The sequence below is a fragment of the Sycon ciliatum genome, chromosome 4 (genome assembly GCF_964019385.1).
Source record: "Sycon ciliatum chromosome 4, ocSycCili1.1, whole genome shotgun sequence".
In the NCBI taxonomy this organism is placed as follows: domain Eukaryota; kingdom Metazoa; phylum Porifera; class Calcarea; order Leucosolenida; family Sycettidae; genus Sycon; species Sycon ciliatum.
The window spans coordinates 24,679,725-24,703,464 of NC_088646.1; the positions used below are offsets into that span (position 1 = coordinate 24,679,725).

At 45.9% G+C, this 23,740-nt stretch overlaps 1 protein-coding gene and 1 long non-coding RNA gene across 2 annotated transcripts; one reads left to right on the plus strand and one right to left on the minus strand.

The window, feature by feature from the left end:
- Positions 1–907: 907 nt before the first annotated feature.
- Positions 908–16,097, plus strand: LOC135815207 (sec1 family domain-containing protein 1-like). Its single transcript, XM_065328469.1, has 25 exons — positions 908–1,101; positions 1,185–1,255; positions 1,765–1,853; positions 2,211–2,301; positions 2,404–2,526; positions 2,884–2,971; positions 3,236–3,325; positions 3,523–3,578; positions 4,592–4,674; positions 5,240–5,339; positions 5,711–5,777; positions 5,997–6,060; positions 6,394–6,484; positions 7,298–7,362; positions 7,666–7,747; positions 8,214–8,273; positions 9,136–9,172; positions 9,331–9,398; positions 9,901–9,980; positions 10,835–10,894; positions 11,712–11,766; positions 14,100–14,153; positions 14,559–14,642; positions 15,311–15,376; positions 15,623–16,097. Exons 1-25 carry the CDS (start codon positions 1,041–1,043, stop codon positions 15,710–15,712), a joined length of 1,875 nt encoding a protein of 624 aa, XP_065184541.1. The 5' UTR covers positions 908–1,040; the 3' UTR covers positions 15,713–16,097.
- A 1,120-nt stretch (positions 16,098–17,217) lies between these two features.
- Positions 17,218–23,596, minus strand: LOC135815209 (uncharacterized). The gene is made up of 5 exons (XR_010553269.1): positions 22,834–23,596; positions 22,619–22,713; positions 20,940–21,329; positions 19,984–20,738; positions 17,218–17,697 (listed from the first exon to the last, which is right to left on the minus strand). It is a non-coding gene; the product is annotated as an uncharacterized LOC135815209 (long non-coding RNA).
- Between the last annotated feature and the right edge of the window lie 144 nt (positions 23,597–23,740).

Here is a 23,740-nt window from a genome sequence, read left to right on the forward strand (position 1 = left end):
CTTTGGAAAGGCTTCCTTTGCCGATCTGATGACCTGCGCGGGCTGGGAGCATGGTGCTGTAGCACGACTACCGGCCCCACGGCCGATCACTGTCCTGCTCCACTGACACTGTCCAGTTGTGGAGTCAGGATTCGGGTAGTTATGCGTGGCAAACTGGTCACACAGTTGCACAAAGTACGACCTGGATTTTGGCTTGGTATTGGCCTAATCTCGGCCCTGGCAAGGCTCCCGGTTTGTATGATCTAAGCCTTGATGCATGTGAGTGGAAGTTTGTATGATCTAAGCCTTGATGCATGTGAGTGGAAGCACATGTATAGCGATTATAACCGGTGACCCCCACGCATAGTCTGCCAGAGCTGATAATTATTATGACCCACAGGCGCTATGGCCCGGTGTTCCGTCTCACTGCTAACTGAGTCGGATCAGACCAAGACGGTACATAGCCTCATGTGCTCTTGTCGGCAATATAAGTATCATGAGTGCGTGCATCATGCCCATTAGATACAGACTCTTCAGGGGGATTGTCCTAGTAAAATAATAAAATTAATACAACTCTTGCAGTTCCCTTCTGGAGCGGACACGATAAATTACTAGTACTTTTATTATTAAACTTACTCACTTGCGGTCCTGGCCATTGGCATTGTACAAAGCAGGGGAGAAAACGTTTTTACTGCTCCCTGGACTGGTTACGGTGTGGTGCATGCATGTATTGTTAGACGAGACGGAGTACATGAGTAGTCCGAGTACATCTACGAGTACCGATTCGCTAGTATCGAACCCTCGCCGATCAGCGGTTTGGGCAAACTACACGCCAGGGCACGAGGACTCGAGGAGTTCGGTGACTACGTCATCATTGACGTGGCGTCGATATTTCGCATATTTTTCAACATCAGTTTTTCGTTTTTCCAAAACGTAGAAACGCACTGAGATCCCAGCTTGACTCTTTTGGCCATTGTGTATGTTCTGTTGCCGAAACTGTAACCACTGACTCGTGGAGCACAGGCAGTATCACCCTGATGTCTTGAAAGGGAGTTGGCGAAATGGCTTCGAATAGCTTTTCAGATTTGACGGAACGCACTGACCTTCGGTCTCGTCAGACGGGTAGGTGAAACTAAACATTGCCAAACAATGGGTCACATAAGCTCACTCAGAACTGGACTCTCAACAATGCAATGTGTTCACAGAGGCCATCAAGCGGATGATAAATTTCAATGCTCCGTTAAAGTCAACGACTGCCGAAGAGCCTGCATGGAAGGTCGGTATATTTTTTCTTGTTAGAGTACACGAGTTTAGAATGGAGACAAAGTTGTCTGTGTGTATAATGATTGACTTGATGAATTATAGCAGACCTCACATAAACACTTAGTAGCACGATTTGAGGTTTTGCTATGTGTGTAGAGTACATCCACACCTGCTGCAGTGCTCATCAACGCTGAAGAATTTCAAGATATAGAATAGCTAGACCATGAGCGTGCACAAGCATCGTAAAGATTCCTTTACTGGTTATGCACTAGTACCTACCTACGCATGTGCATGTACGCATGTAACACACGTGCACACAAGCATGCACACCGCTGTGCAGTAATGCCGCAAAGTACCGCCACGGCGCCCCTCTGTCAAGAACGCTCCACCGTGATGTACAGCCAGGGAAAGGAAAATCACAGATGCTGTGTGTAACCAAGTCAAAGTCACTCATACAGTGGTGTGTCTCATTGGTTGCACTAAGAGGTTGCTGTTTTCTTGTCTGTACATGCACCCGTGCAGGTCCTTGTGTACGACAAGTATGGACAGGATATCATTTCGCCAGTGTTGTCCGTACCCGAGCTGCGTGACCGAGGAGTGACTCTGCACCTGTAAGCCAACCGTGCCGTGTGCTGATTCTCTGCGATCTTGCTCAGCTGTCTATGCATGCTGAGCGAGGTTGTTTGTTACTGGTAGTGGTGGTGGTGGTGATTTTGTCTATGTCGACCAATGGGGTGCATGCTTTCCTCGACGGCGGTTTTTGTGCCGCTATCAGCGCACATGCAGAAATGAGACCATATGGTCGGGTTGAATTTGATGTTATGACATGCAGTACTGTCACTTTCACGGAGCAATTGTTTGCCGTCACAGTCTGTGCAAGAACTAACCAATCTCCAAAAGTACTAGCACTAATTTTTCAACACCTTTTGCGATTGTCTGTCTTGTGTTGATTGCTTGTATCACTGCAGCCAGCTTCACAGCAAACGTGACCAAGTTGCGGATGTCCCTGCAGTTTATTTTGTGCTCCCCACTGCCGAGAACATCGCTCGTATTTGTCAGGTATGTCTGTATGCCTTTCAGTCACGTTGGCAGAGAGCTTTGTCAACTTGTATGTATTGTGCAATCTGTTGACCATCATCTTTTGTTGTGCTTTTGATACAGGATATTCGCAGTGAAATGTATGAGTCGTATTACTTCAATTTCGTCACGGCTGTCCCACGGCAGAGACTGGAGGAGATTGCCACAGCTGCCATCGAGTCCGATGCTGTTGCCTCAATTTCCAAGGTACTAGTAGATGCTCTTCGATGGTGAACCATTAATTGCATTGGCCCTCAAGATTGTGTTGTGTTATTGGGTAACGGCTATCCTGTAGTCTGTGGCCATACTAAGGGATCACACAAAGCACAGGCTTGGTTGTGTTCAGGTGCCTGGCTTAGCGTTGATACTACAAAATTGAAAAAATTGTAGTATCTTGATTTGAGACTTCGAGAGGGCTAATCAGTGCTTGCTGCTCATCTGACCAGAGTTTGGATGTCATTGAAAGTATATTGTTACTGTAGCTTTTTCTTCATGGCCCGTGGTACACTTTTCTTTGCATGGGAGTGAAGTTAGACTCATGCGGGTATTGTTTTACCTGTGCAGATCGTTGACCAGTATCAGAGCTTCTTGAGCTTGGAGGACGATATGTTTGTGGTGCGGCAGCACGACCTGGAGCCCCTGTCCTATTACGGTAGGTCGTCCACACAGACTCACAGTACGGTCTACCCAGTGTCGCTTGGTTTGTGCCAATGTTGGCCGGTGTGCGGTGCAAGCTGTTATTTGTAACTTTTGTACTTTAGCTGCGTGCGTCTATTCGGTGTTCCATCCTGGCTGCGGCAGGATAGTAACTTGTTGCATTATTGATATTGATGATACTATTGGCTGACTCATACAAAAGAGTCCACCATGTATTCACTTTGCTGTGTGTATGTGTGTTTTGTGTCCTCACTGTAAGGAATCAATCGCTCTGATGCGCAGGACACCGACATGCAGGTTATGCGTGACACCATTGTGGAGTCTCTATTCGCGCTCTTCGTTACGCTAGGTGAGCATGCAGGATGGAAGCAGTATGCTACTTGGATGCATGTGCACTAGTATGTGTGTCAACCAAGGTTTCCAGGTAGCAGTAGGCAGTTAAAAATCTAAAATCAACTAGCGGTAGTAGTTTGCAAGAGTCGTGTCTTGTGTTGGGTGCAGCCATTGAGTGTAGCAGTCTTTTGTGCTGTTCTGATATGGCTGTAGGTACTGTACCAGTGATTCGGTGTCCACGCGGCAATGCAGCGGAGATGATTGCAGAGGTGAGCATGTCATGTTGGGGCTCTGGTAAGACGCACACCCGTAGAATAGGCACGTTGCAAAGCTCTGAGGTGATGGCACTATTCAAGTGCCCTAAGGGCGCGTTTGGTTGGTACGAACTAGAACAGGATTCACCAGAACAGCGCGTTTGGTTGGGACTGCACCTGTTCTGGGTCGGCCAGAACATGTTCTGCTTGCTCCGGCCTCGAGGCCAGAGCAGACCGAGCAGTTTCACTTTTTCACAGTGAAACCTGGCGGGAACATCGATTTTGGTCCCAAATGATCACGTGCATACGCTTTTGGGTTGGACTCGTTGTACCGTACAAAGTGACCATGGTGACCCATACACATTTTCAAGTTTCAAACATTTTTCCACGAAAATGTGCTCTGTTTCTGGAGTACCGTTTGGTTGGCATGAGGCTGCTCCATGTGCACCAGCTGTTCGATCCTGTTCTAGATCGTACCAACCAAACGCACCCTAAGACTACTGATATGCCTAGGCTCAAGTCTGTAGTATATGTGCTTGCCTTGTTAGAATTGTTGGTAAATATTTCAGCATGGAACATACTTGTGCATTTGGCCCGATAGGTACCTGAATCTGTTCCTGGAAAGATGAAAAAATTGGTATGAATTTTCTTGTTGTATTTGCTGGGCAATGATGCTTGATTATATTAGCTCTAGCAGATGGAATCATAATCTGGTTCTCTTGGTGATGATTTTCAACTGAGCCCAAGCTTTTATCCCATTTTTGTCTTTTTATTCAATGCCGTGATAATGAGAAACAGTTTGTGGTTAGAGTGGCCGTTGTACGGAGAGCTTATGCAAGCAATAGAAGGAGCAATCGGGCACTGACCTTAGCTGCTGGTGGCATTTCCTTTGGTTGCTTGTGGCTGTGCATGCAGTCTGTCATGACATCCTCAATCCAGCATGGTAATGGCTACTCAAGTATTGTTACGTGATCTGAAGTTGCTTTGGGATCGTTTCGTGCCTTTTCTTCTCTCCTTCCGACTATCAGGCTCTGGACAAGAAACTGCGCGAGAACCTGCGTGATACGCGCAACAGTCTATTTACCGGTGATACTGCTGCTGGGCAATTCAGGTACTGGTACTATGTAGTATGGTGTGTTTCCTGATCCTGGTCTGCTTTACTTGTTGCGAGTCAAAGTTGCCTGTGTGTCGGAGGGGGAGGGGGTGGTGATTGACATATTTCCATGACCAAGTTATTTACTGTAGATGTTACGTAGCGTTGTGCTTGTGCTTGTGGTACACAGTGTGTGTGTGTGTGTGTGTGTGTGTGTGTGTGTGTGTGTGTGTGTGTGTGTGTGTGTGTGTGTGTGCGCGTGCGTGCGTGCGTTTGTGTGTGTGTGTGTGTGTGTGTGTGAGAGCGGAACATGTGCACATCCAGCATGTACCGGTAGTTGTGTATTTTATAATTTACTACCCAGTGGCGACAGGTGGTCATGAGTGCAGCCAACACTGCAGTACACATCACACGTTGCATAGCAGCCTGGCTCGCTGGCTCACTTCAGGTGTACTCGACCCATGGGCTACTTGTGTTATCATCATAAACGCAACCGACACTACATGTACTAGCATCTGATACTTTGTTTGCTGTGCTCATTCCTCTCCCGTCATCATTGTTTTTGTTTGTTTTTGTTTTTCAGTTTTCAGAGGCCATTGCTGATTCTGCTGGACCGCTCCCTTGACCTGGCCACACCACTGCACCATTCTTGGACGTATCAAGCTCTCATACATGACCTGATGGTTAGTGCAGCTAGTTGTGCACAGGGTATGCATGCTGTTAGCGTTGTCATCCGTGTCATCGTTGTATGTCGCTGTGCGCATATATGGGCTACAATCGGTGAAAGAAGAAGAAGTTGTGAAGATGAGTTGTTGTTGACATCAATGACCAACCAGACCGACGCCATTAAAAGTTGAAGCCCTGGTCGCATGAAGTTCAGAACCCATACCCATTTACTGGCTGCCCCTGGCTGGTCACCTGTGTACACTCAGTTGATTGCGGAGTGCTCGCTGTATTTTTCTGTACCTACACGTCCTCACAAGAGGGCCATAGAGCATAAAGTAACAGCAAACATGTTTTTGTTTGTTTGTTTTCGCATTGTGTCATATTTCAGGAACTCTCATTGAACCGTGTCACCGTAAGAAATTCTGGGCCAGAGGCCACAACAGCTGGAGCTGCTGGTAAGCTTGCTGACATGTTCTTTGGCAAACGAAGTTGGTTGGGGAGGGATTGGCATGCATTTTAATTTTTTGCACACCAGTCTGTTTTGCAGTCTGTTGATGCAGTGTAACAGGCAAAGCCGGCTATGTTCTAAAGTGTGTGCGCGTGCGGGTGTGTGCATGGATGCGGGTGTATGTGCTGGTTGGTTGGTTGGTTTCTTGTTGCTGTGTGTCATGCAGCAAGTAGTGGCAAGGCGTATGACCTGAGCAGTACTGATCAGTTCTGGCAGCAGCACAGAGGCAGGTAAGGCTACTCATGTTGCCCAGTGACCCTAGTTATGCATGCATGTCCTGGCATAATGGTAAATGTTGGGTTTTTGCCTTTTTGGTAGGTCATTTGTGTGTGTTTGTTGTCTTTATCATGCTCCAAGGGGGGCTACTAGAATCTCGAAAGTTACATGTCATCCCTAAGACTCGCATCTTACAGTTTGTGCACTATTGAGATAGAGTAGAGTCAGAAGGTTTGTTTTGTTCCAATCAGGGATTGTCACTGACAATACCCCTCGCACATTTCTGCTGTGACATTCAATGCGCGTGTGTTGCTTTCCCCTCCTGCTGCTGTTGCTGTTGCGAATAGTGCTTTTCCGACCGTGGCCGATTCCGTTCAAGCTGAGCTCAAGGAGTACCAGGCAGCTGGTGACAGAGTCAAAGATCTGAAAGTGGCTACGGTCAGTTTTGGTGGAGAGAGAGAGAGAGAGAGAGAGAGAGAGAGAGAGAGAGAGAGAGAGAGAGAGAGAGAGAGAGAGAGAGAGAGAGAGAGAGAGAGTGAGTGAGTGAGTGAGCAAGAGAAAGAGAAAGAGATAGAAAGATGCGAAAGTTGGGGGGGGGGGGGGGGGATCTTTATACACTGAAACTCACTCAGTACCTACTCTGATAAGACATACACTTGGTTAGTACGGACATTGTTTGGGCAACGTATGCTTTGCTGTGACATTGTCTGGAATATGGGTGCATTGCTCTTTATTGAACCGTATGTTTGGATAATAACTTCAAGTACCGTTGATCCGCCCCCTCTCTAATTCCCGCCCCCTGTCGATTTTCTCCTTGTGAAGCGACTTCGGCGTATACAACGAAATACGATGTTGAACCGACGCATGCACTGCTGTACACAATACTTGCCAATCCAGGATAAAAATGTGCATAATCCAGCACATTGAGTCAGATCCTCTACGTTGTTGTACATCGTACTGCACTTGACAGCCTTGATCTAATTCCCGCCCCCTGCCGAAAACCCAGCTGGGAAGCGACATGGCGTGGGGGCGGATCAACGGTACTTTACGGTACCACACAAACTAAGTATACTGTCTACCCCTGATGACCCTACACCTTATCAGAGTTGCACTGCACATGCTGTTGTGTTTGCTATTAAAAGTCTGAACTACACGATACTCTGTGCCTGTTTTCCCACTTCCTAGCTAACTATAATTATGCTGTGTGCGCTGGTGATGTCGCCGTGTTACTCCATCGTTATCCCTCTGCAGGACGAAGAAGACTCCGATGGCAGCGCTCTGATGCAGAATACACAAAAGCTGTCGTCTGCACTCGGGTAGGTTGACCATTTCCTGTTATCACTAATAAGCTGGAAGTAGCTGTGGAATGCGTGCTGCTCTAAATGTGACAGGATGAAGGGCATGCACGAATAGGAAACAAACACCAACTAAATCGGTCACCTAACTTGAGCAAGACTAAGCTGAAGAACATCTTGATCACAAAAATGGCGGCCACGATAAAATGATATATGCATAGTGTGACATACATAATACCGATAGTGAGATGCCGTAAGAAGCATGTCACATGAGTACACACCACTTACCTGCTGTGTTTGCTCTACGTGCCGTGTGCTGCTCAGGTCTGTACCGGAACTGTTGGAGAAGAAGAAGGCACTGGACATGCACACCAATCTCGCCTCGGCCCTTCTGGAGCAAATCAAGGTTTGTTGGCATGTCGGGCACATTCCGCTCTTATAGCAATACATGTACATTGTATGCATAAGGGAGTTCATCCCGCTTGTTTTGCACTTCAGTGTGTCTGCCTTGCTTTGGCAATGGTCGTACAGTAACAACCTTTATTTGCCAGACCCTGTACCAAGCGGAATCCTGTATTGACCGGACATACTTTCATCCTTTGTGAGAACTAGACCTGGTCTAGTGAGAAGGCATTCTACTGCCTGTAATTCTGGTGAAGTAAAAATAAAGTAACAACAACTTTCATGCACCAAAGTGCTGTGGATCGAACATGCATCCCTGGATCAAGCGGAGTCCTGTCATATCAGGACAGTTTCCACTGCACCAAGGGCGTCCGGTTAGGGCAGGTTTTACTGTATTTCGTGCCTTCAACCAGAACGACATCGTACTATCTTTTGCCTGGAACACTTCTATTTCTTTTTCTATGCTTTAGGACCGAAAGTTGGACATGTTCTTCGACGCCGAAGAGAAAATCTTGTCCAAGTCTACTTTGGTAAGGTGTTTGCTTGCATCTTTGTCCCGTGCTTCAGTTGGTGTGAAGTTGTGGTCCTACTCTGTGCTCTATTTTTGCTTGAGTTGGTGTGACGTTGTGATTATGTGATCTAGTTTGGCTTGTTCTGTCATAAGGTGACAGAATCTAATCCCTAATTCTAACATAATAATTATTGTATTAGGTGCTAAGCATGGCCTGGTTCCCGTGCCACATTCATGTGATGCTAAACTATGGCCTTAATCCCACCCTGTTCTGCTAAATGATGAACCATTGCATGGTATCGCCGTTGGTGCTGCGTCTACCACCAGTAGCACAGTGCTGCCCAGTGAAATTCGATCGCATCAGTCAAGTTTGCGCCCTGCGCCAGTTCGCAAGTCTAGGGCCTGCAGAGCGCCTGGCGCATACTTAACTCGCACGATCAGATTTCATTGAGCAGTACTATACATATTTGCAGGGAAACACTTTATGGACTTTGAAGTGACACTATCTTTCATGATAAGGTGTTGAAACTGTATAGATTAGTTGTGACATTTACCACTAACTTGTTACACGAGATTCACTCTAATGTCATGTACATAGGTCTGTTTTGCAGAGTTTTAGTCCATTTCAACAGGTAGAGAATAGTTCTGGGAGCTCCGTTACGATGCCATTTCTTCTTTATCCTGCCTCCTTTGTCTGCTGCTGACCAGTTGGAAAATTGGCAATCGTGTTCAGTTTGTTTGAAGCCATCCTACCCTGGTTGTTGTCATGGTGCGTTCTTGCTGTGGATGTTGTTCCGAGTTAGTTTTGCTCCTTTACGTAGAAGCCTTGTTTTTGTGTATTTATTAACACTTCTTGTGTGTGCTTGTGTTGGTATCTGCAGGATCGTCCTGTGTTGGAGATCATCCAGGACCCACAAGGTATGTGTCTTGTGCCACGCCCCCCCCCCCATGGTATTTAGTACTCGAGAGTGTTAACTAGCGACGTATGCAGAAGATGCAGAGCTTGAAAGAATCATTCAGATTCATTCTTGTATTTACTGTTAGCATGTGCGTTACTGTCTGTGTATCTCATTCAGCTGGCACGGCCCTGGACAAACTTCGCCTGTTTCTCATCTGCTATCTCATGAGCTCATCCATGACCGATGTAAGTCTGCCAATATCAATTGCTGAACCGGGGCAGTCGGATAGCATCGCAGTTCAACCAGTGCATGATCCTGCAAGGCACAGTCTGTCTGCTTTGAAGATAGGAAGGTTTAACACCACGAGCATGGGTTTGTGACTACGTATCTGCAACATTCCAAAAGCACTTTTGAAGTGATCCCTGCAGAAAGCCACCCCTGGTTTTTCGTTTGTCACAGGGCAATTACAGGAAGAGTGGGGTTGTGTTACTGGACAAGGCGAGTGATCAGATTGGTTTGTTTGCGTTGTGATCTCCTGATCAAGGCAAGAAGTTACGTCTGTTTGCACTTGAGTTTTTCGAATATTGTTCAATTTTCAACCCAGTTTTCCGTGCATGAAAACGTTCTCAATCTTTTATCGCAATGACCAGCTGTATGTGTAGACAGACCCGTGCCATACAGTATACTAAGAAGAAGAAGTAATAAACCAACTCTGCTGCTCTACTGTCTTGTCTCTCTGACATACAGGCAGACCTTAGTCAGCATGTGGAGGCACTGGAAGCGGCCGGAGCAGATGTTGCCGCCGTCTCTTATTTGAAGAAGTGGAAGTAAGTATCAGTACTTGAATGCACTTACCTTCTGTTCTTGTTGGATCGTGTTTGGACGAAAAAAAGATACGTGCATGATTCACGCAGGTTGTCCAACCTCGTTGCCATGCCAGAGTGGGACCCATGCGCAATGTGTACAAACACACAAGTCTCCAGTATATATTGTGAGATTCTGGACTGTCTCGCCGTAGGGTGGGAATGTTGAATAGTCTGCTCAGGTGTCGGTCTTCTTGCGCTGCTGCTGTGTGTGAAGTGACTTGTGTTGTCAGCTGCATGGCGTGTTGATTACTTTCTTGTGGAGAATGTTCTGTGGCGTGAGTGTCTTTTGTGGACGGTGAAGAGAAGCATCCCCTGACGAGCACGTGCCACTTGTGGCCAGTGCGCTGAGATTACTCTAGCCAGGTTATCATATCTCTGAGTCCAGGGTGCATGTGTTTTGGCGTGTTGTCTGTGTGCGGTGAGTTTGTGGAGTGTGGTGTGGATGTGTGATTGTCCAGTGAGCGTGCATGTGTCAATGTAGAGCAATGATTAAACCAGGCATTTGAAGACATTCTCATGTCTCGTGAAGCATTAATTGCCTGTGCCAGGTCTGAGCTCTTTGTACTACATGGACTAGTCTGTTGGCGACATAGTCTTATTTCAGACTTTTTCTGGGATGAAGATGTATTTCAAGGGGGAGTAAGCTGTCTTGCTGAAGTTGTTTCGTATACTGAGCTTGTGACTTAAAAAATTCTTAGTTTCAGCTGAAGTCCAATTTCCAAGTGCATTTTATGGCTGTGTGTGTGTGTGTGTGTGTGTGTGTGTGTGTGTGTGTGTGTGTATGTGTATGTGTGTGTGTGTGTGTATGTGTTCAGGGCATTCTCCCAGATGGCTGCTCCGGCAAGTCGAGCTGTTTCATCAGTAGCAAGCAGCAGGTTGGTTGCTTGCCTGTTTCTTCTTGGCCTGGCGTGGAGCATGCTAAGTTATTTTGCGTGTTCAACTACCGTGAAGTACCGTTATTAATCCCCCGCCCGCCACGATTAGAGAGGGTGCCGATCAACGGTACTTTCCAGCTACTGTACAGGCAGAACATTTCGTCGGTCAATAATTTCGTCCAACTCCAAAGAAAGGGAGTTCGTCCATGGATCGTAAGAGTGTATTCAAATGCTGGACAAATCGACATTAGTCCGGCATTTAATTTATTTAGTCCGAAAGCTCCTTGGACGAAAAAGACGAAATTAAATTCCAGACGAATTTTTCTACTTATTCTGTGTATGTCAGTCTTGAAGTCATGTAGTTCTAGTTGTTCTCCCTACTATTCTGACCTTATGGCCCACTAAGAGCAAACCTTTTTCTCCTGCCTGCCTTTTCTAACGTTACAGTGGTGTGCTCGTGTCAGTACATGTACATGTATGGTGACATTGAGACCGCTGGTAGCAATTTCTGTACAGTGCTGTGTGAAGAATTCGATTGGAGTAAAAGCATGTCAACATGTTGAGCAGTTAGTTAGTTGGCATACTGCAATGCTCTGCATATCCACTGCTTGTTTGAGCCATGTCTAACTCAAGTGTGTGTGTGTGTGTGTGTGTGTGTGTGTGTGTGTGTGTGTGTGTGTGTGTGTGTGCACGCACGCACGCACGCACGCGGTAGCAGACCCGTGCTTCTCCAAATTATTTTTTTTACCCGTCAAACATGGCCCTAAATGAAGAGAAGTGGTAATCAATGGGTCATTTGCTCTTTTTCTCTGCATAGTTTCTCGCTGAAGTCCATGATCAAAGGCGTAAAGGATCTTGTGGTGACAGATAAGGTTAGTTCATGTGTCTGTGTGGTGTTTCTCTGCTTGTGTTGTTCTTGGTGTACTCGTGTAGTGTGAGCTAGTAACCGGTACTGGACAGGCTTAGACCGTGCAGCCTGCAACTAGCTCTTTCTCCCTTTGTCTTATAATACCTACACGTGGAAGTGTAGAGGAAGAAGTGATGTGGAGACTTAGAGTTATATTAGTGCGATCAAAAGTGAAACGAAGTGGACATTGCATGATGAAGTAACAAAATAATACTTCAAGTAATTATGAAGTGTTGATGTACAGGGAACTCGGCCAAGCAGCTGGTACAGTGGTAGTAAAACTGCACATGTAAACTGGGTCTGCATTGAATGCAAGTGTAGTTGTGTAAACATCGGCACGGCCGGGTCTAATAGTAAAACAGTTCTAAAGTATCGTAACCAGGGAGGGAGTAGTAAAATACAGGGAGGTGACACGCCACTAATCGTGATTCTTGATGGGTGCCTCGCGCTTGTTTTTTTTTCTTTCGCAAAAAAAGATGATCTGCTGAATCAATCTTGAGTATTTGTCGAGAACTAAATTCCGTGAAAAGGTCTATCCATCTCATGGAACAGCATTTGTTTTGCTCTTGTGATACATCTGTATCATCGTCATATGGAAAAGTACCACCCTTCCGAAATTCGTCCCGATCGACGGCATGGAGCAATAGAACGAAGGTGATTTCCTTGAGAACAATACGTGTACGATTGGAGATGAAAAGCGAGTGCACCGATTTCGAAGTCGAAAAAATCTCTAGGACACCACACGATCGGCACTAATTTCTCCTCAGTTGTGATCAACCAGTACTTCTCTACCTTCTTTGTGATGATGAGCATTTCATATTATGGTATGCTAGAGATTCGGGAGTTCACTTTTCGGAATGAAAATAATGTTCCTAAGTTTGTCAAGGATTGAAATGCAGGCTACGTCGTCGTAAACAGCTTGTATCGACACAGGAAAAATCTACGGCACGCAGGGATATCTCCCAAAGTGATACCACTCTTGCTGGACTTCTATCCTGACATAGTGGTAGTTTGGTCGACTACCAAACTTTGTGAAGGCAGACAATTGTTGGAAATTCTCAGCGCTGAGTTTTTACGGGCTGCAGTAGGAGTCTCTTTGGCGGTAGGTATTTTACTACTCCCTGATCGAAAGAATCCTGATCCGCGCGCGTGTCTACACACTTCGGTACCCATAGTACCCCAATCTCACCCGCCGGGTAAAAACGGTGCTGAGGCAATCGTCAAACTGGCCGTACATGCTCGTGTCACCTCCCTGTATTTTACTACTCCCTGATCGTAACGGTATTATTGTTTCATCTTGACATTACCGGTCACTTTAAAGTCCCATCACAGGTTTTCTCATGTGCCATTCATGGTGTGCAGCATGTATATGACATATACATGCTGCATCAATACAGGCTACATCAATAAAAAACAACAATGCTACATCAACACATTGTATTGATGTAGGCAGAGAACACTGTGTATTGTTGATGGTGCTGTGGACGGAAATAGTGAAATGAGCTACTGGATGGTTGTGTGTAGCACAGTGCATTCACCTGGTGTGTTGATCGTGTGTGTGTGTGTGTGTGTGTGTGTGTGTGTACCTGTGTACCTGTTGAGAGCTTTTGTTGTGTCTTTGTGGACGGTGAAGAGAAGCATCCCCTGACGAGCACGTGCCACTTGTGGCCAGTGCGCTGAGATTACTCTAGCCAGGTTATCACATCTCTGAGTCCAGGGTGCATGTGTGGCGTGTTGTCTGTGTGCAGTGAGTTGTGGAGTGTGGTGTGGATGTGTGATTGTCCAGTGAGCGTGCATGTGTCAATGTAGAGCAATGATTAAACCAGGCATTTGAAGACATCATGTCTCGTGAAGCATTAATTGCCTGTGCCAGGTCTGAGCTCTTTGTAAAGTGTCTGTACTCTCTGTGTGCGTGTACAATGTATGCTGTAAATATGTGTGTACAGTCACTACAGCACCTCCCTTATCCCTTAGCACACACCTCTGTCAACCAACGGCACGTGTCCACATTCAGGATACATTTGCTTGTTCCCATTCCTGTTGTAATGCATCCAGTCGTTTAGGGCACTTCCCTGAACAGAACAGATAATGTCTTCCCTCCGAGTATCAGTTATTGGGAAGTTGCATCATACCGTCATGTTGTTGTTTTACAAAACAAGGCTCTGGGACAGCACTTCAGTGCATGTATTTTTAGTGCAAGAAGAGTAACTTCTCTGACACTTGCTTATACTCTGAAGTAGTTTAGTTATTTACCATACCATTGTACTCCTGTCGTCGTCGTCGTCTCTCCTCTCTCAGAACTTGCCAGTCACCCGCGTCGTAGAATCCCTCATGGATATGAGCCACTCTACGGTAAGTACTCAGTTCTGTTGTGTACATTAGATTTCAAATCGTCCGACTGGTCTCATACGTGTGTGTGTGTGTGTGTGTGTGTGTGTGTGTGTGTGTGTGTGTGTGTGTGTGTGTGTGTGTGTGTGTGTGTGTGTGGTGGATTTTCTGGCTTGACCTTTGCTGGTGTGCCATCGTGTGGAGAGTCAAGCTATTGATGAGACTGGTCTATTGGCAGGCTATGTTTGGGGCTGCCTTCTGATGTTGGAGTTTTGCATGGTCTTGCCATAATATTCATTACACAATACACATTATCCTGTTCTCTGGATCGAGGGTGTGGTGTCTGTCTGACGCGTGTTGGTATGCTATGTTCCCATTCTCATCCCCAACAATCTTGCTATATTGCTTGTCATCGTTGTTGTGGTTCAGGAAATTGAAGATTATCGCTACCTGGATCCCAAAGTACTCAGACAAGCTGACAGTGCACCTAAATCCCGCGCACCGTTCAGAGAGGTGGGTACATTTCCATGTGGACAGAGCCTATAATAATATCATAATTATTATGTGTAGGTCTGTTTGTAGCTGTTGCCCTGTTGGTGTGACATGCACCATAGTTAACATGGATAGATTGTGTCATTAGCATTTTAAGTAATGGATGGTGCTACTGAAGCCTATATTAGATCCACTCTTATTTATAGCAATCCACGGTAACGCAACCATTCACTGGGGACAGGGGTAAATGCACTTGGATCCCCGGGCAGATGCCTCTGATGCCGTCAATTGAGTCATCTTTCCAAGATCTCTCCTGAATCTCTATTCCCTCGCCCAAAGGAAGACCCACGTGACCAGTTTCTGGGAGTGAGCAACGACAAAGTAAAGCGGGTGTGCATTGTGGAGTGAAATTTTGAACCCAGTCAAACTATTATTAGTAGGACCTTATGCTAGAAGGTCTACTACTGCCGTATTGAATCATTGACCGATGAGGACGTGACGAGTATTGCTTTCTTAGGCAATGAGTAGAGTTTGTGGACACTCAATGCACCTTTCAAAAGGGACTTTGCCATATAGCCTGTCACAGCTGTGGTGCAGGATCATTGTCAGACTGAATTGTATTGAAGATTGTTGAAAATAAATAATGGCTTGACTGTAAATATTGCCTTTGCCTTTGCTGTGCTATTCAGGCTGTTGTGTTTGTTGTTGGCGGCGGCAACTATATTGAGTACCAGAATTTGCAAGATTTTTGCAAGGTAAGCAATTCTGTGGGCAATTCTTATCGCCCTGAAGCAGTGCCTATTGTGTAAGCTACTGTAGAACTGTGCTAGAGAAAGCAAACCTGTGCATGGTTTAGGGGAGAAAGTGAGTACTTTTAGGTCTCGCTTTCAAGTTTCTTGAAGAATGTGGACGAGTCATAGTCACCCAGCTAGGCTGTTGGTGAAAAAATTCTTTGCATATTAAACAAACTATATGCACCTGTTAATTGCTGTTGTGAACAGAGGTCGAACGGCAGCAAGCATATCTCATACGGCACAAGTGAACTTGTCAATGCCCAGCGATTTGTTGACCAGCTCGCTCGGCTGGTGTAGTGGCGTTGAGTGGAAGGAGTTAGATACCACTCCAGTGTGCCGTGTCCATTATCAAGCTGCCCTATCATCTTCCTTCGCTACTCGCCCACTCTCTCCCACCACATTGCTATTTGTACAGAATTCCGCAGAGACCCCCCCCCCCCCCCCCCGCCATCATTATGCCTGTTTTGTATTTAAAAAATCCCCTGTTGAAGCACTAAAATTATTGCACTAGTTTTTTTGTACAGCAAATTTCACCTATTCCTTTATTTTTATGTTTTAGAATATTCAATTGTGTTTCTTAAAAGCATTGTGTGTTTGCATGTAACATGGAAAATAGATTTTGAAACTGTAAACAGTAGTAGTATGAAGTGAGAAAAGTAGCTTCTGAATATTTTGGAAAATGAAGTGAGAAAAGTAGCTTCTGAATATTTTGGAAAATTCTTGTTGCGTTGGTGGATTGCCGTGTTTCATGCATTGAACAGGGAAAACAAAACAGCTAGTTTAGTTGCAGTCACCGTACTGCCACGCATTTTCGGGAGAGAAACTTTGCCCCCTTTGTGCAACCTCCGAATCAACCGATTCTCGTAGCCTTTTTCGTGGTTGCCTCATGTGCCGAATTTTTCGTTATGTGCAACCTCTTGTTTTTCTCCTAATAAAATGTAATTAAAATCCATGTCTTCGGGGAGCAAGGGCAACTTTCATACGTAAATCTCGGGTTTCCGTAGGAAAGCTCTTTCCTACGTTCATAAGCACCACTCTGCTCACTTGAGCACGGTGCAACAAGTATTTTTAATCTATTTTGTATTTATGAAGTCGGATTTCTCAGGCCAGAACTGTCCACAACCCCTGACCTCGCTAGACTGGAAGTAAAATAACGGAAGTGAATTATTAAAAGAGGTCGGAGGCGGATAATACTTTAAAAAACGAAGGTACGTATTAGGTCGCAAGTATCCACGCAAACATACACATCCAGTCAAATTAAAGCACTTGTCATCAAGTATCCGAACGTTTTCGGTCCCTTCTCATCAAGGATTGTACAGGGAATGGCTCAAGTTGAAAAGACTGAAACTTAGATAGCGTAAAGATAATGAGATAACAACACTCGTGACAAGGTGGACAACTATCAAGTTCAGGACGACACCAATTTCTAAGGAAAATAATAATAGTGAGCAAATTAAGCTACATTGTTATCACCTCGACGAGGAGTAACACCAAACAATTGTAGCGACAACACATTCTCTTTCTGTACACAAAGTTCAGGATCTAACTTACGTATATACAAAGCTTCTAAGGGACCATCGCAAAAGTTCGCAGAAGCCCCCGAAACGAAGACCGTTAGTTTCGGGCCTGACCCCCCTCCCTCCCCCCTCAAACGAAACGACAGTCACAATATGGGCTTCATTATTTCACTTGGATGCTCACACATAATAATTATTATAATATACTACACAAGCATTGTTGTATCAGTGTGTAACAATGTACAGCACTTTATAAATGCAACGATATCACCTTGCAGTGGGTGATCTAAGAACGAGAACAGCTAGAGCTATGCAGTTGTATCCTTTGAGCATGCTAATCTATATCAGCTCCTACATGTCGTCAATACTTTTTTGAATTGAAGCCCGGTTTGCGATTTTCGACACCGACTCCACGACCACTATCCGTCTCTTACTGTTTCCGCGGCCTTCCACGTTTCCTGACATTGTTCGTTGTGTGTGCCATGCCCAGTGTCCTTTCAGCTACGTCTCCTCCATTGCGGTTTTCGGTTGAGCTTCTTACTCCAACTTGTCCGGTGCCCGATGTCGAGGTTTGTTTTCGCAGTCTACCACGTTTTCGAATATTCACTGTTGTTGTCACTTGTCATTGTACGTGCGTCCTCACCAGTCCGTATTTTCACTTGGCTTCGCGTAACCCTTCCCGACACCGACAGATCCCTTGTCAGTTTCGGTGGTTTACGTATCCGTCTTGCACCGTCTTTCACGCTGTCTGAGCTGGCCCCTGCCCTAAACACGCAGAGGAGGAAGGGCATGCAGTCACATCTTCACGTGAAGAGGAAGGTCCACCAATGGACTGGACAGCACATTTTGGAGGACGACCGCGGCGAGGACAACTCTCGCGCGCATCAAGCGGATTAAAACTTGACGGCACATGTTGATGAATGCGCGCACCCAGGTTCTGAAGGGTTCTACCTACATACCGATCTTCACATTGTCGGCATTGAAAGAAATAGATAAGGTTGCTTTTACTAAGGGTAAGTAGAATGTCCTTCTTCACACTGAACGCACACACTGTCCCAAATCCTCCTCGTCGAGGTGTTAACAATGTTACTTAATTTGCTCACTATGTTGTTGTCACTATTATTATTTTTCTTTTTGCGTCGTTCTGAACTTGATAATTTTCCACCTTGTCACGAGTGTTGTTATCTCATCATCTTCACTTGAGCCATTCCCTGTACAATCCTTGATGAGAAGGGACCGAAAACGTTCGGATACTTGATGATGACAAGTGCCTCATTTGACTGGATGTGCGCGTTTGCGTAGATACTTGCGACCTAATACGTACCTTCGCTTTTTAAAGTAAATTATTTTTTAACATTAATTTTCACAACACTGATTGAGACAGGAAGATTTCCTCGGATATTTTAGTAAAAGAATTTGGTTGCCCATGTCAACCTCGACTCCCCATGTTATACCATTCTATTCCCAGGACTGGCGTACATGCTAAAGCTGGCTAGAAGCTGCGCTTCTGCACGGCGTCACGCTTGAGGAATGCCTAAAGTGTCTGGCAATTCACACTACACAATACAAGGCTATATATCGAGACTTTTACGGGTCCCCTAGCCAACTAACAAACGAGCATTGGACTCCTCTAGTTCTTGTATGATAGCAAAAATAAAGAAGCTTCCACGAGTGTGCAACTCTGCATACTATATATAATACAGGGTCTCGGATGGAGAAAGCTCACATCACATGTTTTTAAAAATAAAGTACGCTGTGTACTATGACATTGCACAACGAAGGCTAGTGTGGGCCAGGGAGCCCTACACATAACGTTATGTATGTGTTGGGCTCCCTGGTGTGGGCGCAGTCCAACTATCTGCCATGATCATGCTGATGATTTGCATACCGTAGAATCCCGCGGATAAGCCCATGGGCTTATCTATCTCACAAGGACATTTCGGTGGGCTTATACTCGGGCATGGGCTTATATGCCGACACCAAAATTCAGGGCTCACAGCCGAGTACAAAAGCGCGGGCGCCATATTGGACAGGTCGCTGTCACGCGAGCCAGCCAGCATGCCAGAATCGTGCACATGCGATCATGCGATATTTGAGAAAGCCTTGAAAGTGGGGTGCATTCAAAGTGTTCATTTGTACCAATGCTTTCAGCTAGGTCTTTGAAACTCTGGGAACATACACTCAATGCCCATTGTAAGGATTTGTCCGAGAGTTTTTTTTTTTATTCCGACCGGATTTCAGTATTACGGGAGAGTGAAAACTCTATGCGCTTCCGCCGCACTTGATGGCGAGTGAGGGTCCAAAACGGAAAAATGGCTCGGACAACTTCACGGCAAGATGTAAACAAAAGTTTAAAATTTAAGCCATCAACTGTCAAAATCGACAAAGAAACGGGTACAAACGAACATTTTGAACAGCAAAGCTCATCTTGCTTGCGCGCGACAAGCGGTAGCTCATGACAGCAATTTTTTAGTTCTGCACAAGAAATAACTCCGAAGTAGCGACACACTCGGCCATTTGAAAATAAACTGAACCGTCCACCTATCCACACTGCGCTCACGGCGCTCCGTTTCTCTCACCTCGTCATCACGTCACTATGGGACCGTTACTTCAATCTATCATTATGCATGTATGTGTGGCAACGTTAGTGCGAACTTCTAATAGATTGTCTGCTTCACGCACTTGTCTAAATTATAGCGCTATCTGCATGCATGTTCCAGCAGCACTGTGCATTTTGTTATCACCTTTAGAACTTTCCACGCCACCTTCAACTTCTTTGGGTAGGCCACTTTTCTATGTAGAAAGTACGCAATTGCGCCACTTTACCCTCTAAATATACTCATTCCTTTATCTGCTATTCATTCGTTATCTACGTCCACTGAGGAGCTCTTAATGAGCGAAACAGCTGTCTGGAGGACATGGAACATCTACCCAAGAACGAACTTCCTCGCTAGGGTGTGGTGTGGGCAAAAAACAAGAGCGCAGTGTGGAGAGGTGGACGGCTCAGTTTATCTGCACAAGAAAGAAAGAAAAACTGTGCGCGGCTCTTACCTGGAGCTAGCTCTGCTCCTCAGTTTCACTAACTCTGCTGCTTGCGGTAGTTGCTGGGAAATTTCGTGCCGCTGCCCTCTCCTGAATTGCTGCGGATCTCCGTGAGCCTGGATCGTGGGCCACACCATGCCCCATGCCTTCTTCTCCTGAGGCAGCCATTCTCTGCTTGTGCTCATCAGCTGACCGTGCGCGATGCCTGGACGAAACACTGCTGTATGTTTCGGCAGCGGTGAGGGTACGGGCAGTTACTGTTTGGCTTGGAGTAGCTTCATCTGTGCTCTGGCTTTATTGAGTCGCTCCGCAGGCGTTACAGTGGCAGCATATTCTTTCATTTGCCTTGCAACATGCTCCATGGCATTCTTCGTAACACGGACGGACTTTCGGCTACGAGCTGACATGAACTGATACAGTTGGAGGGAGCAGGTGTGGAGTGCAGCACATTCTCCACAAACAAATGGCTTGCCTGCTTGGATAGTTCACTTTCGTTTGGATGGATATAAAATTAATATCCGCGATGTTGAACTGCCGTTCAACATCGCTGCAACAACTCATCGTACTTGGCTGGCACTTGCTCATCATGAGCAAGGGCCAGCAACTGTCTCGGGCAGAGACAGTTGGTGGTGCGCCTTCAGTGAAGGTGGAAACCTGGACAGGAATAGCGTTGACCCGGAGATATGCCCGCCAGTGTAGAATAGATGACTATGGGCTGTATCAGCACCCATGGCGAATAGAAGTAAAGAGGAATGCGAAGCCACCTAGTGGAGTAAATTTAAAAAGAAAGGACAAAGTCACAAAAATGTTACATGTTATCCGTAGTTTGTGTCCAACACTAACAGTTATAAGTAAAATGTTGTGTAGTCAGATGATGCAACAGCTAGCACAATACTGACTGATGTGTTACTGACATTCAACGACCTGAATTTAAATTAAACCTTGGCTCTCCATCCAAGTCTCACCTAGTGGGGTGCTTCTCAAATGCAGCATGAATAACAGCATCCAGCATAGGTTCTTAGAAATGTGTGGCAAAATGTGTGGCGGTGTCTGGCTCCAGCTTGGCCTTGGCTTGAGCTGTCAGAGGCATGGCATAGTCACTGTGACGACGCATCAGCTCAGCCACCAGCATATCTCTGATGACATTACGATGGCCACATTCTTGCCAAGTACCCAGAGCTGCATTGCAGCTCGCACAACATCGCCGCTCTGGCACTTCTGGAGGCCAGGCATGATGAGCCTGTTTAGTAGCTCCAGCAAGACTGTCCGCTCGGCAACCGTGAATAATGTCATTAGAGGCCATTTGAATGAGGTCCTCCCAGACTGAAAAGTGGGAGTCCTTCTTTGGAAGGAACCTAGACACGCACAAGCATACACATACACACATCCAGTTGAATTATATACTTTTGAAATTCTCATGACATGAGAATTTCAAGAATCATAACATTGTTATGATTCTTTTTAATATTATTTTCCTTCTCCCATAGTAGGGAGGTTCCGCTCTACGGAATTACGTATGAAAATAACGTAGGAACTGCACCTAATTTTCATACATAAAAATCAGCGCTGCTGGGTTTCGCTTTACCTGATTTCTCCTGTAGAGAGATTTACGTATGAAAGTTGCCCTTGCTCCCCGGCGCGTACGACATACGGATTTTCATACGTAATTACGTAGAGCGAAACCTCTCTATAGTATTTCCTTCTCTCATAATATTTTTATACTCTGATAATTATAGTATCTAGTTACAGTGGTGGACAGTTACTCTTAACTCTATCCATAATGTCCCTTTCCTTTTCTACATTCATAATATTTTATCCGTTCTTAGTAGGAACCGAAGGATTTCATCTGGTGAGACGGCAGAATTGCTCTAAACGAATTCATATAAAAGTAATAAACCTCAGGATGCGCTTGCCAAGCTCCAGACATGCCTTGCCGTACTTCGACCACCACTCCAAGTTTGCATGGATGTGCATCTAGCGAGTTTTTCACAAACTCCTGTGTGTGGAGGTGGTCTTGATAGAACTCCCTCACGGACGTACAGTGCCTTGTAGTAGCTTGGCTTCTGGTGGTGTACGTACCCAACCTTGTATTGCAGCTGAAACAGGTGGAAGCTCATCATGCTGCCACGCTGTCCAAAGCCATCGGCCTTAACATTACGCTATGTTCAGGATGTGAAGGTAGCAGCCAATAAATATGGTGTTGCTTTTGAAAAGCCCACCAAGCTCAGCTGCATGGCCTTTCCTGCTGCCTGACTGGGTAGACGCGCTATCTCCCACGACTCCGCATACTTCTGCCACACCATAATTATTATGCCCTTCAATACCTGAAAATCGACAGATATGCCTGGTTTCCTCCACTACCGGACTGCACAAGGGTATTTTCCAACACGTACCCGACCGGGCGGTTGCTCGTTTCACCCCACGTGTGAACGCCAACCATGTGACGGTCTTCGCCTTGCTTCATGTTGCTGTCGTCGGCAAAGTCATGAACCTTGTACATGCAACAGCTTCCTTGGAGTTTTTCGCGGAGCAGGGCTTTGTCGACTTCTCCAAGAAGCACGTTCCATTCCGCCAGCGTGGACGGAGGATCCTAACTGAACTTTTTCCTCGTGAAAATTATCGATAATGCCGGATAGCCCCTTACCCGCTTTGTGGTGAGCTGAGTAGCCAGGCAGGACAAACTGGTTGCCTTGTACAGAACGTATTCCGTCGTATAGCGGCTAAAACACAGCCTCATATCTGGACACACGTTGGAAGATAAAGAAACGAAGATGAAAGAATACAATACAATACAAAGGACGAATACGAAATGCAAAGTACAGGACCGGCAACGCTCTTCGAGCTTGGAAGAGAACTCACGGTTGTGCTGGTGCGAGCAGTTCCTCTCCGCCGAAATTTCGGTCGCCAGGCAGTATGCACGCCTAGACTAGGCGCGTAGTTTGCGCTACGTTGCCTAAAGAAGTGGTCCTTCCAGGCTGGCACATCGAAGCTATGGCCTGCAATGCTGTTTTCAGTTTGTTGTGCCTCCATGGCCTGCTAAGCTGGATTGGCAAGTGGATAGGAGGAAACAAAAAATGGCTTGAACGCCTTGAATCCAGCTCCGAGCAAGTGCGCTCAGTTCAAGGGACTGCACTGCAGTGTGCAGCGCTGAAACCACCTTCTACACTATGTCACAGAATGTGTAATGATTCTGCCACCAGGCACCAGCTGATTTTCAAGGAACGAGACGCCATACTCGGCCCGCGGAGGAATGGCGGCTGTCACGCTTGAGGAAGTGTGAAAAATCGCACTGCTACTACATGACTGTATTCTTTTAGTTTTACACGACCACGCTATAACCGATACGCACTGTAGTACTAGTACAATACTACTCCCTGGTTCTGGCTATGCCTTCAGAAATGTAGCCACCCGCTTAGCGGCTATTCCATCTGCACGCCTACTTAGCTAGGCAAGCATGATGCCTACCTTCAAAACCGTTATCTTTTCTTTCTTCAGCATCTCATAGCTAGCCGCCACCGTTTCTGTAGTCTGACTTTTTTTTAAACACTGACTTGTTGAAGTGTTAAACTTCACTTCTCTCAACTTCACACAGTGGTCATACATGTACAATAATACAATTGTTGTACTTGTATCTCTGATCTAGAAACGAAATTCGCGGTGCCCTCTCAGTCGGGACGAAGAACTACAATCGTAACTACTACAGCAGCTTTCTTTACTGGTCGATTGACATCTTCCTTCATGGTCTTTGCCCTTTACCTGTTGTAGT